Source organism: Phoenix dactylifera, chromosome 9 (assembly GCF_009389715.1).
Source record: "Phoenix dactylifera cultivar Barhee BC4 chromosome 9, palm_55x_up_171113_PBpolish2nd_filt_p, whole genome shotgun sequence".
Lineage (NCBI taxonomy): Eukaryota > Viridiplantae > Streptophyta > Magnoliopsida > Arecales > Arecaceae > Phoenix > Phoenix dactylifera.
Genome location: NC_052400.1, coordinates 19,863,173 through 19,879,334, shown reverse-complemented (window position 1 = coordinate 19,879,334; position 16,162 = coordinate 19,863,173). Strand labels below are relative to the sequence as shown.

The 16,162-nt window shown below is 38.2% G+C and overlaps 1 protein-coding gene across 2 annotated transcripts; it reads right to left on the bottom strand.

Annotated features, from left to right (window-relative positions):
• Window positions 1-2,002: 2,002 nt before the first annotated feature.
• On the bottom strand, window positions 2,003-14,551 carry LOC103710237 (casein kinase 1-like protein HD16). 2 transcript variants are annotated; one of them, XR_003386280.2, is made up of 18 exons: window positions 14,304-14,540; window positions 13,877-14,265; window positions 5,691-5,825; window positions 5,540-5,613; window positions 5,328-5,397; window positions 5,159-5,214; window positions 4,994-5,065; window positions 4,764-4,858; window positions 4,577-4,643; window positions 4,309-4,438; window positions 4,006-4,224; window positions 3,765-3,907; window positions 3,512-3,686; window positions 3,259-3,349; window positions 3,012-3,169; window positions 2,722-2,910; window positions 2,351-2,639; window positions 2,003-2,195 (listed from the first exon to the last, which is right to left on the bottom strand). XR_003386280.2 is itself a non-coding variant. In XM_039130371.1 (17 exons), the coding sequence occupies exons 2-17, from the start codon at window positions 14,171-14,173 to the stop codon at window positions 2,580-2,582; spliced, it is 2,031 nt and encodes a 676-aa protein (XP_038986299.1). In that variant the 5' UTR covers window positions 14,174-14,264; window positions 14,303-14,551; the 3' UTR covers window positions 2,003-2,579. The 2 variants fall into 2 exon arrangements, 1 of the variants encoding a protein (XP_038986299.1); XM_039130371.1 differs by having other exon boundaries at window positions 2,003-2,639; window positions 13,877-14,264; window positions 14,303-14,551.
• Window positions 14,552-16,162: the final 1,611 nt, after the last annotated feature.

Below are 16,162 nucleotides of genomic sequence, written 5' to 3'. Positions count from 1 at the left end.
AATGAATTCTATGCTACTTTAAGCTTGGCATCAGCGTTGAGGTAATCATTCTTAGAACCAGCAAATTCATTAGAGAAATTTATCATCCATATTGAAATGTTTCTATGGTGTCGCTGAAAGAGAAGCTCACAAAGCTTTATAAAGCGAACGATTTGAATTCCTTCTCTGTGATCACTTCTCAGCAGCTAAGGCATTGCAATTGACGGGTTGTTTCTTCAATATAAAAATTGCTAAAACCACATGATGAAGAGATATGACTTTAAATGAGGAAAAAGATTTTTCATTTCCGGAAAAAAAAATCATCAATAATGGTAAATAAGATGCCTTCTCTTTTTCTTTCCATGTTTTCTCTGAATTAGATTAGATTTAATAGTTGCCAATACCTCAGAGATAGTTCTTCACCTTGAAAATGGAGACTGGAGGAAGAAAAAAGATGGATAATTCTGGGAGATAGACGTTCCGCATTGAAATTAAGTGGAAGAAGAGAAGTCTGAAATGCCTTTGAAGAAAAGTCTGAAATGTCTTTTCCACTCCAATTTTATCTCTTTTTTTTTTCTTTGAACGAGACATTTAAGTTACGATGCCTCATATTTCTGTTCCAAATTTGGGCCAGGCTAGCAGAGTTCCTTGCTGTATCTTGACTGATTGTGGACTTGTATTTGAATAAGAAAATTTCCAATAACAACCCTGGTGGGGTGGTGGCTGGTTCAATGCATTCTACCTACAGGTAATGTTTGTAAATGTGGACAAAACCGAGCATGTCAACAATAAATTGAAGAAAGTGCATAAGGTTTGAATACGGAATAAGCTGTTTCCAGGCTTCTGGTCGAAGGCAAGTTGGCCTGACTGCGTCTTCCAGTGGGAACTATTTTGCCATTGCGTTCCTGCCAAAAAGGATTTAGCCACGTGACAACTAGAAGCTCTAAGAACAAAACACATCCTGCACCCCGATCCATAAAAACGAGCGGTCATGATTGACGGTGCACACAGCCATATGATGCACATGTTATAAGATATAATTTTTCTAAATTTAAAAGAAATTATTGGTACTATCGATGTACTATCGATGCACCGTAGAGAAATTTCTCCAAATTTAGATGGTCACCGCAACATCATTAGATATGCATGGCTCACACATACATATAGTAAGCCATCTAGTAAGGGCTAGGATATAATCTTTCTGGTGAAAGAAGGATTCATGACATACAGTAAGCCATCTAGTAAGGACTAGGGTACAATCTTTCTCATGAAAGAAGGATTCATGTTCCTTCACACGAATCCACCGTGTGGATTACCGGCCCACTGGTCCCAAACACTCCAAATTTAAACATTTATCTGCACAAATCTCAAAACGAATAGTAGGTGAAACAATAATAGATTCAAGGTGAATCCTTTTTTCGCGCGAAAGATACAACTCCATCCCATCCAATAACGTATGGCAGCTGGTGGAAGCCACATCATCTAGTCAACGAGGCGTTTTAGTTTCTGTTAAGAACATAATTTCATGGCCTATAGAGTGGGCATGGTGGTTCCAAAATGGTGGACAGATCTCGACCCACCCAACTGTGTCCAAAAGATTGCACATAAACCATCAAACAATTGGCTGTTTTTTGATCTTGAAAGTAACCTAGCATTCATGTGCCAATCATATCTCATCAACTCCACCACATAGGGTCATCCTCAATGGACACATGAGAAAGACAAACAATACTGACAACTTTGTTTATTTGAAGATTTATTAACAATACTGGAAATTTTGTCTACTTGAAGATTTATTAACAGGAAATACAGAATCTAACAACCTCCTAGACTATGCTATCACATCGCAAGCTATAAATTTCCAAACAGCATAATGTAGTCCTAATCAACGAAGCTAGCTGATTTCCAAATGGCAATATACACACATTACAAACCTGCTGCTTTGAACTTAAAGGAAGTGGAAGGCCACAGAGTTCAAGCACGATCTCACCTGACTGAGAAGCACGAAGATTGCACCCATGCATTGAGATTAGCAGATAAACTTAATTGCAATCAAATTTACATATAACTATTTAATGGAGCAACAAGATAACCATGAAACAAAGCTTATCAATGGTGACTGATATGAGACAGGTAACATTGTTCTAGAATTGTCAAGACTTGCCTCAAATCAGCCAATAATTTAATGAATAGACGAAATAAACCTTGTGCAGCACCTACAAATGCAAAAGGAAAAAAAAGGTACTAGTGCCACTGATAAAAAGAATGTCATATCAAATTGGCAGCGACTTCCTAAAGCATTAACTTTTAGATCCATACATTTGTCACCAAAGTTTATTCACTATACAAACATTACATTAAATAAAGATACCTGTGATGCATTTTTGAACAGCTCATGCAAGGGCATCTCCAGAATTTGGAAGTGATACTGCACCACTTGTTAGTTGTAGCTGACATGTATGATGGGCTCCGATAAAGGAAAGTCTACATGACAAAATTTCTCTTAGCCTAAAGGCATTCATCTCCAAGACAAGAAATATATGCGATTGCTGTTGCATGAACGCGCAAATTCTCCATCATCAGGATTAGGAAATGGAACTTCATGATACTGTTCTGCCATAGCATATGGATGCAATATAGAGATTTTTTGCCCATTTTTCCTGAGAGAAAATAGATTTATCATAACAAAGTCAACAGACTTTATAGTTAGACATCAAAGAAACAAGATTAAAATGAACCTACCTTCACATGTTGACTAGGAAATGCAGAGGTTCTAAGAGTCTCTTGTGTTTCATCTGCAGGCCTCCGTCTGGGCACACTCAGAACAAGAGCCACCTGGTCCCATGTTCCAGCAGCGGATGTAATTCGGTAACCACCATCCCACCTCCGATGAATACCTTCACTGGGGTATAAGAAATCAAGCTCAACGACCTGTTGAACAAGGATAAGAAAACCATAAGCTAACATCAAAATACAGCTCGATGCAGTAACTCCCATTCCCAATACAAATACATAGCAGGGAGAAAAATGACCTGATCTGAAAAACCAGCATTTCGAGACATGACAACCGCCCATCTGCTACCTGCAGTGGCCATGGAAGTGACAAAGAATCCCTCCATCCATTTTTTGTTTATCCACTTAAATGGAAATGAATCGCTAACTTTGTAGGACTGTTGTGCATATTGTGTACCTGGACAAGAAACCATCAGAACATGAGGTATGAGCACAATTGCTTAACATTTGCTAACTTCAAAATAATAAGACTTTTAAGGAAAATACCTTTAGACATCACAACCAAAGAACTTCCGTTATTCGCTCCTGCTAGTGCACTGATATAATAATTTTTTTCCCATTGCTCCATTATCCATTCCTTTACACAACCACCACACATAACAATATTATAAATTAGCAGGAAAATACATGCCCGCATGTTCATGCTGTGAATGACGTCATCTCAGACTTAAATAAGATGTAGAATGAAATGCTGATAAACAAAGAAATATCACACTAGGAAGAATGCCCGGGCACTTACTTTGTGCAGAAAACATGGTGAGAGTTCATAAACCTGAGCAGTATAGCCAGTGCCAGCATCCATAATTAGGGCCCACAGATTTGTGCAAGAAGCAACTGAGCTGATGAATAATCCATCTTCATTTCCTTTCTCAATATGTTGTCCAAGTCTTGCTTCTGCAACATTGTAGTGATACCTGCAACAGTAAAGAGAACTGAGTTGTTCTTCATTTGTTCAATCTTTACCGAGCATAATGCATTGTTAAGGCATCAACCTTTGCTTCATAGGACGCCTGGCATTGTAGACACTGATCCATTGAGTTGCAGGCATCCCCATTCGGACTTTCTTCTTCGGTTGCTCTTCATCCTCATCTTCCATCATCAGCCGGCCTCTTTTTTGACCAACCTGGTATATAAGCTTCACGGAATATAACTAAAGGTTAGATGGGTAACAGAATGAGTTAGAACTAGAAAGTCGCTCTTGATGGAAAAGAGTAGGGAAGAACATTAATATACCTTCTGAGCACCATCTGTGTTGATTGGCCTAATATCTGGATTTGGACCTACTATGCCATCAAAAAAGGAGATGCACTTTGCATAATTAGGTTCTTCATCAAACTTTAAGTTGACAACATAGTCAACGAATTGTCTAAATGGTTGTGGGCAAAAGCAACACAAAGACTCTGGAGAGGTAGCCATCTTTTTCTTGCAAACGAGAAAGCCCTTATTCTCGCCCTACAAAAAGTGGGGAAATAAAACACCTAAGATGACAAATGGGAAAGCGTCATGGCATTTCAATATTGTTTCAAACAGCTAAACCTGGTATCCCTGCCAAGGTAGACGGCCACGGAGGAGAAAAATGAGAGTGTAAGCAAGGGATTCTAAATCATCTCTCCTGCTTCCAGTTCTTCCCAAGTGAGCATGCACACTAGCATAGCGCACCGTTCCTCTGCAATATCAACATAAAGGCCTAAGAGATGAGGCCATGTTCCGCAGGCTAAAAACAAATGGCACTACAAAGCATGATTCTTCATCTAATTGAAGATCGCCACTATACAAACTTCAACAATTAATCTTATTATATTACCTGAAAACATCTGGTCTTTGGTCATACTCAACATGATGCCCTGTAGCAGTGTCCTTCCATCTAGCAGCTGAAATCAATTTACAGTTGAAAAACTAGACATTAAGTGATATTTAATCCCCCATATAGAAAATCCCCATATCTAAAATAATCTGACAGATGGCAATGTTGTATAATGCCAACAAGTTACCTAATCCAAGATCAACAAGAAAAAGTTTCTTCTCTTCAGGAGTTCCAGGAGGGCCAAGTAAAAAATTCTCAGGCTTCACATCTCCATGCACATAACTGACAAAAATAGTGAATCATAATTACATATCAATACCATAAAGAAAAAGATAAAGAAGACAAGAAAATTCCACAAAAATACAGAAATAATTAGAACTCATCAGAACTCATAAACCAAAGGTAAAAAAGACCCACCCTCTGGAGTGCATCTTCTCCAGTATTGAGATTGCTTCAATAGCAATACATGCAACCATTTCAATGGACATTCTGCACGACTCAGAAACAAAGGACAGACCAGTCAAGTTGCAAGGGAAGATGAAAAAGTCAAGTGCAATGACTAATAGGAATCTTAATACTCACGTGTGAGAATTATTATTCCAAACATCCCATAGACTTGGACCCAGCATATCCATAACCTGTATAAATTATGGTATCATATTACTTAAGCATATCAAAACGTGTTTTAAAAAAATCATATTCAAGCATATAACTGAATATGGTAAATTTTGTTGAAAAGACTTCTCATTACCATGACATAATAGTCACCTTGGCGGCCTTTGTAATGGACTCGTGGCACACCATGAATGCCACCAAGAATGCTGCGCACATGCAAGCCCACGAGGGCAATGAAGGAGAATTACATCAACAACTTAAGATTTCCAGAGTTCCAAATCTATTGAAAACAACACAAAATAGCAACAAATAATAAAATATATATTTTTTTTAAAAAAAGCCACTTACTTGTAGACCTGCCACTCATAAGGGGGACCATAATTACATCCTTTGCTGCTCCGATGCTCAAATTTCAAGGCCACCTAATACATGTACACACAGTGAACTAGAAGCAATTAGGTTCCAAATGCAAAATAACCACAAAGAAAAATACACATACCTCTACAGCATGAGGACCAGTAGTCAAATCATTTGCCTTGGTAGCAGAAATACGGCGACCAACATATACTTGTCCAAATCCTCCTTTACCGAGCTTCCTTTCAATTCTATATATTGGTGAATTGCCAAACTGGACCTATGGAGAGAGGGGAAAAACAGGTGCACGAGCAAAGCTAATGTTTCAGAAAGCATAAGACAACAAAAGCCAGGAAAACAATTATGATGTCCACAACTGAATGCTCTTAAAGTTTTTACATACCATTCAAGTGATATTGTTTCATTTATGAGAACCAACATTTAGTTAATGGACGAAAGGGACAACTTAAGTAATCATAAAAGGTTAATCCTAAGTCCTTTTAAATGCTATTCTTTTAAATCCTTGCATTATGGTATGCTTGACACCATGGAAATCCACCACTACTATATAGAAATGCTATGGGTGATCAGCCACTTTAATGAGTTGAGACATTTCTTGCTACTTCTCAAATATGTTGTATTCTTATATGGTACCAAAGTGCTCCATGGGCCATATAGGAGAGGTCCAAATAACAATAATCCAAGGTCAGCGGAATCGGTACCAGAACCTATGCTAGTTGGGCAGTGGTACAGTACCGTGTCGTGCTGACTTGTGGTGTACCAACAAAGGGGGGCTGGAGAGGGAAAGGGAGAGGGAGAAGGAAAGAGAGGAAGAGGAAGGAAGGGAGGGAGGGAGGGAGGGAGGGAGAGGGAGAGGGCTCTCGGCCTCTCTCTCCCTCCCTTCCTCCCTCCCTCTCTCCCTCTCTCTATCTCTATCTCTTTCCATCTCCCCCTCCCCCTTCCTCTCCGGTGTGTCAAACTGTGGGCGAAACCATGCCGATTCGCCCTCTATACAGCTCAATATGCCCTGAAACGAGTAGTTCGCGGTGATACAGCGAACCATGCAATAATCCATACAAAGTCCATTCCGTCAATGGATATGAAGAGTATATCCTTTCTCTCATGCCCATGTCATTGCAAGACAAGAACTTGCACTAAACTGGCAACCTAGTGAGTCAACCACAGACAACTACTTGCAAGTCAGTGAATTTTCCACAAAACCTAAAGGCCTTCAAAGCACTCGAATCAGACTGTATGGCTGAACTACAAAATCAAGATCTTCCTCCTTTATTTTTCCCTGTCAAATGGTGATTATGATTTTCATGTAATTCTGACCCACTAGCCGCCTTCCACTACCAAATCCATAAACCCATAGGTTTGTTTAAACTCCACCTCTTTTTTCCACAAAGTAAATATGTTCCTTTTTGGTTTGAATCAAGGTGCAAGAACCATATTTTTGCACTAATGCATTACCTGAGCACTGATTGATTTATGTTTGAGTTCGCCCTCCCGTTCTCCTGATTGATTCCGGGTACTGTGCTTCCCTGTGTTGTGCTCATTATTACTCAAAATGCTCCTTTTGTGAAGAGAGTGCACATGCACATACACTTGTTGATTTTTTTCTCTCAGGTTTGCTATTATTAGTTTCTTATTAACCAAATGAATTTACTAAAGTAGCAGTTTTATTGTAATTATCATAAACCAAATGCCCCATCATTTCAGGTAGGCATCTTTCTCATCTGCTGATGCTTGGAAGCCACATTTGAGTCTGCATACCCTCATAAGAACTGACACACTTTTCTGCTCTCTCTCTCTCTCTCTCTCTCTCTCTCTCTCTCTCTCTCTCTCTCTCTCTCTCTCACGTCAGTCCTAATTAATCAATACTAATCTTAGCCCTCTTTTTTGATATAACTGAACTCTAGAAAAGATTCCACTCTTGTCACCCTCCCTCTCTATCATATAACCTAATTAATCAGGGTAGATCTTAATTCTCTTAATTGAAAATTTTGAAGTGTAAAAATACTTTTAGGCACTTTAATACAACATAATATGGCAAACCATTATACTACAAATTTGGTGTGTCTCACATCTGCTAGAATTGTAGGTACTTCGCACTTTTTTGGGTGTCTTATCAAAAAGCACCTTATCGCATTTGATGACACTTGAGTTTGCAACCATATTACCACTAACAGTACTAGTTTTAAAGTGTAGAGTTTTCTACGGAGATGTAACACCTATTTTTATTTAATGTTAATCTGGCATAAATGTAAGGCCTATTGAAAAAGGGATCTTAACTAGTCATCAGCATATCTTAAGATACTTATTTTTTTTATAGATTGAATTTGATGCAGGACCATTTAAGGGTGGCCTGCGAAGGCAATAGGTGCACCTCAGGAAGGGACTAAACAAGGATTTAAGTGAAGAAATCACCTTGTTGTCATATTACAGAAAACAGGGCAGAAGAGGTGATTTAACTAATCTTAAAAACCATAAAGGTCAACAAAATTATGTTTTAGGCTTTTAGAAGAGATATGGATCTCAAGAGTAAGTTTCTAAACATAATATGTTAATTAGTGATTGTTTGTAATAATCTCATAACAGAAATTTAGCTAGCAGAAGTCAATTTATGCAGAAAATAAGAGCAAAACTGAGGTTTGGAAGAGTGGGAGGATAGATAATATTAGTAAAGATCAGAAAAAATAAAGGTAGATGCGAGTGATCAAGGAGGGGAAGAGAAAGAGAATAGAAAGGGCTGAACATGGCCAACTGAAACCTTTCATTCATTGAAATAGTTCATGCAGTATACTTCTAATGGCCAGCTATAGGGCCCTTTGATAGCTCTTACATGACTAGATTCACAAGTAACCTGGAACTCTTGGAAAGCAATTATTCAGTCTCTAGCCAAAATCTTTCCTAAAATGCACAGTTCCTATGATATTAAGACCATAAAGTCCAAGAAAATTACGGTTTATGCTTTGAGAGGATATATGGATCCTAAGAATCAGTTTCTAAATGTAATATCTCAATTGGTGATTGTCTGTAATAATCGTACAACAGAAAATTTAGCTAGCACAAGTTAACTTCCGCAGAAAATGTGAGGAAAAGTGAGGTTTAGAAGAATGGAAGGATAGATTATGTTAGTAAAAATTTGAAAAAATAGAAGTAGATAAGGGTAATCAAGGAGGAGGGGAAGAGAGAGAGGATATAAAGGGCTGAACATGGCCAATAGAAACCATTCATTCATTCCAATAGTACACATGCATACCCCTGATGACCAACCATAGGGCCTACCTAGCTTTTTACACAACTTGATTTACAAGTAAACTAGAACTCTTGAAAAATAATATCCAATCTTTACATGGACAACCAAGATCTTCCCTAAATTGCAGAATTCAGAATTGCACATTATCCTATATAGAGGTTGACACCTAAAATCCAACCCAATATGTACCAAAAGTAGGACTACTGTTGCACACTAATCCTAGTTAAAACAAGACCCTAGAACCTACTTTAGAATTACCTAAATAAAAGCTTTACAATAAAATTCAGTGTTTCAAAATGCAATGCACGTGATCGCCTCTGTGGATGCCATTTAGCCACATATGCGGATGCAATTACTTGACTGCGCCACATTTCCTATATGAACCAAAAATGTGGTCCACAGCATTGTGCAGGCACATAACAGCCTACTATCATGTGAGCTCTTAAAGATGGAGCAGGTATAAGCTAACAGTTAGGTTGAATGTTGATTTTTACAAAGCTGCATATCAGGGTATGTCGTACCGGCCCGTTTGGGAAGCATCAGATGCATGCAACCCTACCCTTGGAAAGGCTATTTTTATGTTTCAAACCGAATAAAATAGCAAGCCATATGGTATGAATCACAGACCTACCCTTCTTCTATCTACTGCGGACTGTGAAGGAGCCAGGCTTTCAATCAAAGATGGGTCACAATTTCATTCTAAGTCCAAGGCATGACTTCAGATAACTGGCCTAGCAAAGTTGACATAGAAAATTTTCAGTGGAGCGGTGAAATGCGTAGAGATCGAAAAGAACACCAACGGCGAAAGCACTCTGCTGGGCCGACACTGACACTGACACTGACACTGAGAGATGAAAGCTAGGGAAGTAAATGGGATTATATACCCCAGTAGTCCTAGCCGTAAACGATGGATACTAGGCGCTGTGTGTATCGACCCGTGCAGTGTTGTGGCTAATGCGTTAAGTATCCCGCCTGAGGAGTACGTTCACAAGAATGAAACTCAAAGGAATTGACAGGGGCCCACAAGACTTTTATATCATAGTGGAGCAACCTTACCATTGCACCAAACCCCACCCTCTCTAAATATAGTTGTTAATAATACTAACATGTTAGTTGTATAGTAACTATTACTATTTGGTCATTAGTATTAGGTACTAATTTGTTATCACTAATATTGCTATTATTTATCCAAAAAAATGATTACCGTTTCTTTTATTATATTTAATATATTTTATTTATTTATTATTTTTTTAAATAAGGGGAGAGGATGCCTGCCTGAACTATAGCTACCCAAATCCTAATTCTTTGGGATGCACCATTCAAGAAATAAAACTAAAACCTTTGGTCGCTAAGCAAACAAGCGTGCCCACTAGGACAAGCCCCAATATACATTTGCAACCAAATACCTACATACACAGTATGGTCCCTTGCTCACCCACATATCGTAACCGCCTTTTAAAACACCAATAAAGTTTAAAATGTTCTTTTCCGCCATCATTATTGTATGCAACTGAAGCCATGTCTGGATTTTCGGAGGTTAAAGTTCCAAGAATTCAGCGACACCTAAATACTTGGAACACATGCCAAGTGTCTAGGTAGTATTGCCGCAGATCCACTTACTCCCCTTCTCACTTATCTGATCCCTCTTAATGTTCTCCTTATAAATCTCATTTCTATTTAACGATTACCTTATTTGCATGAATCTGCTTAATTTCTTTTCATAAGTCTCACCACTATTAAATGCTCACCTTGTCTACGCTTTTATAGTAAATCCAACTAGACATTGCATCAATGAAATTTTAATAAAAATATTATAATGATTACTTATATTTTGTTCGACTACATTTCATTTCTCCGCTTCTTTAGAAAAATTACAAGAATGGTGATTAAAAAAAGAGGGAAAAATACAAAAGAGTGACACATGAAAAGAAAATATATCAAGCTATAATATAGATATGCCAGCACATATAATGAGCAATTCAAAGATAGAACATAAATTGGCTTTGAAGACTCAAGTGTCCAAAAAAGGTAATATCATCTCTGTGGACTTATCAGACTATAGGCTATAACCAGTTAGAATTTCTTGTCAAATTCTGCATAAGTAAATATTCTAAGAAACTTATTCTAGACATGAATCATATAATCAAATGTTCTTCAGCCAAATAGAATGATCAAGGGCAGAAAATGAGCTGCATTTGTGAAAGAAGGAAACCTTAAATGGGGCATTTAGCAGAGCTTAAAATAGCATTAATAGAAGATTATAAGACAAGTAGTTTGAGTAATATCTGGACGTTCACCATGACAGAAGATATGGTTCTTGATGGACCTAAAACTCATAAATACTAAATGTTAAATGAGGCATTGTCGTCATGTTAACGGTATTCATTCGGTTAAAAATAGTTTGGTGTCTGATGGTTGTTTCATTTTTTTTTTTATATCTTCCTTGCAGGCAAAAAGTTAGAAGAACCAAAAGTAGGACTGTTGCACACTAATCCTAGTTAAAACAAGACCCTAGAACCTACTTTAGAATTACCTAAATAAAAGCTTTACAATAAAATTCAGTGTTTCAAAATGCAATGCGCCTATGTGGATGCCATTTAGCCGCCTATGCAGATGCAATTACTTGACTGCGCCACATTTCCTATATGAACCAAAAATGTGGTCCACAGTATTGTGCAGGCACATATCAGCCTACTCTCATGTGAGCTCTTAAAGATGGAGCAGGTTTAAGCTAAGGTTAGGCTGAATGTTGATTTCTACAAAGCCGCATATAGCTATTAATAAAAAGAACATCCTAGTACGCGAGGCTCTTGCCATGGCAAGGTTTGGGGAGCATCAGATGCACGCAACCCTACCCTTGGAGAGGTTGTTTTTATGTTTCAAACCGAATGAAATAGCAAGCCATATGGTATGAATCACAAACCTACCCTTCTTCTATCTGCTGCGGACTATGAAGGAGCCAGGCTTTCAACCAAAGATGGGTCACAATTTCATTCTAAGTCCAAGGCTTGACTTCAGATAACTAGCCTAGCAAAGCCAATAGAGAAAATTTTCGGTGGAGCGGTGAAATGCGTAGAGATCGGAAAGAACACCAATGGCGAAAGCACTCTGCTGGGCCGACACTGACACTGACACTGAGAGACGAAAGCTAGGGGAGTAAATGAGATTAGATACCCCAGTAGTCCTAACCGTAAACGATGGATACTAGGCGTTGTGTGTATCGACCCGTGCAGTGTTGTAGCTAACATACTAAGTATCCCACCTGAGGAGTACGTTCACAAAAATGAAACTTAAAGAAATTGACGGGGGCCCACAAGACTTTTATATCACAGTGGAGCAACCTTACCATTGCACCAAAGCCCACCCTCTCTAAATATAGCTATTAATAATACTAACATATTAGTTGTGTTGTAACTATTACTATTTGGTCATTAGTATTAGGTACTAAACACTAATTATTGGTTGTTATCACTAATATTGCTATTATTTATCCAAAAAAATGTTTACCCTTTCTTTTATTATATTTAATATATTTTATTTATTTATTATTTTTTTAGATAAGGGGAGAGGATGCCTGCCTGAACTATAGCCACCCAAATCCTAATTCTTTGGGATGCACCATTCAAGAAATAAAACTAAAACCTTTAGTCACTAAGCAAACAAGCGTGCCCACTAGGACAAGCCCCAATTTACATTTGCAACCGAATACTTACATACACAGTATGGTCCCTTGCTCACCCACATATCGTAACCGCCTTTTAAAACCCCAATAAAGTTTAAAATGTTCTTTTCCGCCATCATTATTGTATGCAACTGAAGCCATGTCTGGATTTTCGGAGGTTAAAGTTCCAAGAATTCAGCGACACCTAAATACTTGGAACACATGCCAAGTGTCTAGGTAGTATTGCCGCAGATCCACTTGCTCCCCTACTCACTTATCTGATCCCTCTTAATGTTCTCCTTATAAGTCTCATTTATATTTAATGATTACCTTATTTGCATGAATCTGGTTAATTTCTTTTCATAAGTCTCACCACTATTGAATGCTCACCTTGTCTACGCTCTTATAATAAATCCAACTAGACATTGCATCAATGAAATTTTAATAAAAATATTATAATGATTAACTATATTTTGTTCGACTGCATTTCATTTCTCCACTTCTTTAGAAAAATTACAAGAATGGTGATTAAAAAAGAGGGAGAAATAGAAAAGAGTGACACATGAAAAGAAAATATATCAAGCTATAATATAGATATGCCAGCACATATAATGAGCAATTCAAAGATAGAACATAAATTGGCTTTGAAGACTCAAGGGTCCAAAAAAGGTATATCATCTTTGTGGACTTATCAGACTATAGGCTATAACCAGTTAGAATTTCTTGTCAAATTCTGCATAAGTAAATATTCTAAGAAACTTATTCTAGACATGAATCTTATAATAAATGTTCTTCAGCCAAATAGAATGTGCATGAGCAGAAAATGAGCTGCATTTGTGAAAGAAGGAAACCTTAAATGGGGCATTTAGCAGAGTTTAAAATAGCATTAATAAAAGATTATAAGACAAGTAGTTTGAGTAATTTCTGGAGTTCACCATGACAGAAGATATGGTTCTTGATGGACCTTAAACTCATAAATACTAAATGTTAAATGAGGCATTGTCGTCATGTTAACGGTATTCGTTTGGTTAAAAATAGTTTGGTGTCTGATGGTTGTTTCATTTTTTTTAATATCTTCCCTCCAGGCAAAAAGTTAGAAGAACAAATTTGTTGATACCAAGAATCCGAAATCAAACAAGTGAAAGCCAGATTGAAGGGGGAAATTCCGTACAAAAGAGGAAAAACTCTGAAAAGAATGGCTGGGGGTGCCTAAACCAGTCATTCAGTCCCGGAGAAATGAACCACAAGATGAAACAAGATACAATTCTTTTTTTTTTCTTGGAAAGGACAGGTTAGCATTTTTAATGCGAACCAAACTTGCGAAATCCCCGCTGCAACATTTGTTGTACATCGATGAAAACATTGCTAAAAATCAAAAGGAATTCTTGTTCAAAGAAGAAATGGTTACCTTTTCTGGGATCGGCGCAGTGCTCCCCTCATCCTCCCCGCCAGGAAGCTTATCAGCGCTCCTCGCACCACAGTCAAACTCATCCATCCTCCTCTCCCCGATCTCCCCTCCGCCCTCAAGAAACCTGATCTCCTCCTTCCGCTCGGCCGACCTCGTCACCACGTTCTCATCGCCCCCCACCGCCTGCTGCCTGTTCCTCACCGCCCTCCTCCTCCTTCCGGCGACTGGCTTCTCTGCCCGGACTATCGGATTCGGCTGTGCCCGGCCCCGGCGCACTCCGCTGCGGAGCTCCGGCATCCTTCACCCATCCAATCCCATCCCCTCAAAACCCTAGACTCCCCTCCGGTTCCTCGAAACCCTAGCTCGATCGCTGCAAAGATAGAACCCCCTCCCCTCCCCCCCCCCCCCCCCCCCCCCCCCCCCCCGCGAACGAGAGAGGAATCTCGGGATGACGTGGAGACCGAAGGCCGGAGATCAGGGGAAATGGGAAGGATTCCGATTGTAATGGTTACTTGATGGAGGAGAGATCGCGGCCTAGGGTTTAGGAGGGAGGAGAGGGAGATTTTTAGGGGAAGCGGGGAGGGAGAGGGCGCAAGGTTGGGGTCGAGGTCCTGGAGTCCATCGACAACGGAGAGGGAAGAAGGCGACGCGGATGACGAGTTGGGGAGATACGGTATTCTTGGTGGAGTGGCGGAGTACCTGAGCGCATACAATCATACACGTGGCAGCTCTCTGTAATTATACGATTATACTTGTATTGGTGGAGGCCAAACGACCGTTGATGGGCGTTGTGCGGGTTGTACCGGACATTGTGTTCCGGCTGTTGCCTGCTTTCGAAAACAGCGTGACACGATGACCCTTCCATTTGCGTAAGACAATACATCAGGAAACAGCGGTCACTATTTTTTATTTTTTATTATAATAAACCGTTATAACATATATGATATTTATCATTTTCACTTGTACTTCTTGCTATAACAATGCTATAATAACCATTATTTTAATACTTATTTTAATATTAAAAATAATATATATATATATATATATATTTTAGAGAAGTAACAGTTAATGAGTATAAATAATGTTTTGGCTGTGGGAAACGGGATAACATATTATTTTAGACGTTGTCTTTAGCTCTATTTCAGCTTATCTTATGTTTAACACTATTCTTTCGAAAAAAATTTTGTTGAAGCTTGAGCATATGTTTAAAAACTTTTTCTAAGAGAGGTGGGGAAATGGCAGAGTGCCAACGTCTATATGATGGCGGCCTAGGAGTCTATTCCATGTCGTTTCATCTAATAAATTGAAGGAAAGATGCCATCATTAATTTTTTCATTATTAACTATTATTTTGTAAAACCATTATAACAATCATAGATATAGTATTTTTTTTAATATTAATTTTTAACATTTTTTTTTGAGAGAAATAATGGCCACTATAATTATTATAATGCTCAATTATGATTTTGGTGGGGGTTTGCTATAATAGGATAATGCCATATTCAAATTAACTGACACACTCGTTCCAAACTTAACGATGAACAATCCAAATTCAAGATTCAAACTCTTAAAAATCCAACTTATTCGACATTAGAATCAAATGCAATCTTTTTGAGGGTCAGTTTTACATTTAAGGGACTAAATTTGAAGTTTTAAAAAATGTGTTCCAGATCTAATAGGGTCCAAACGAATGAAGCCTAGTTATATAAGCCTGATTCTTGAAGCAATTAAAAGAGAGGAGCGCGCGAAAGGATGGGAGAGAGGAATAAAGACCCTACAGCTAACGGTATCATGGCTTGATAGGGACGGACTATTCTTCTTGAAAGGAGGGTTTTAAATAGATATTAACATGGCTTAGGTCAAATATATAAGTGAGGATTACTTGCAGGGGAGAGGATAAAAAAATAACAAAAGATATGATTGAATTTTTTTGGTATGGAAGATCAAGGTTATCATAGGCTCATCTAGTTATGAGTAGCAGCAGCTTCTAGAAAAGGATAAAGCTTGAGGTGATGCAGTGGGTGTGGTGCTAAGAGCGTGAAGTTAACACATGCAAGTTTTCTAAACATTACTCTTATATCTTAACGTGTATAAACTTTAACAAACACAAATTGGATATCATGTTAATTTATTATCAATTATTCAATAATTTATCAATTTAAAATGAGCCATATTTGAGACTAACCTGATAAACTTTTTGTGATAACCCCAAACCTCGCTTAAAAAGGCTAGCCGAAAGATATTATTTGAGTTCCTTGATCCTATATAGTCATCCAAAATTTATCTA

Excerpts from the sequence above, each read along its gene's own strand:
- LOC103710237 (XM_039130371.1), bottom strand. The coding sequence starts at position 14,173 with ATGCCGGAGCTCCGCAGCGGAGTGCGCCGGGGCCGGGCACAGCCGAAT. Across the intron at positions 5,614-5,690 it reads CTGGTCCTCATGCTGTAGAG|GTGGCCTTGAAATTTGAGCA; the intron begins GTATGTGTATTT and ends TACATGTATTAG. Across the intron at positions 3,350-3,511 it reads CACCATGTTTTCTGCACAAA|GAATGGATAATGGAGCAATG; the intron begins GTAAGTGCCCGG and ends GGTTGTGTAAAG.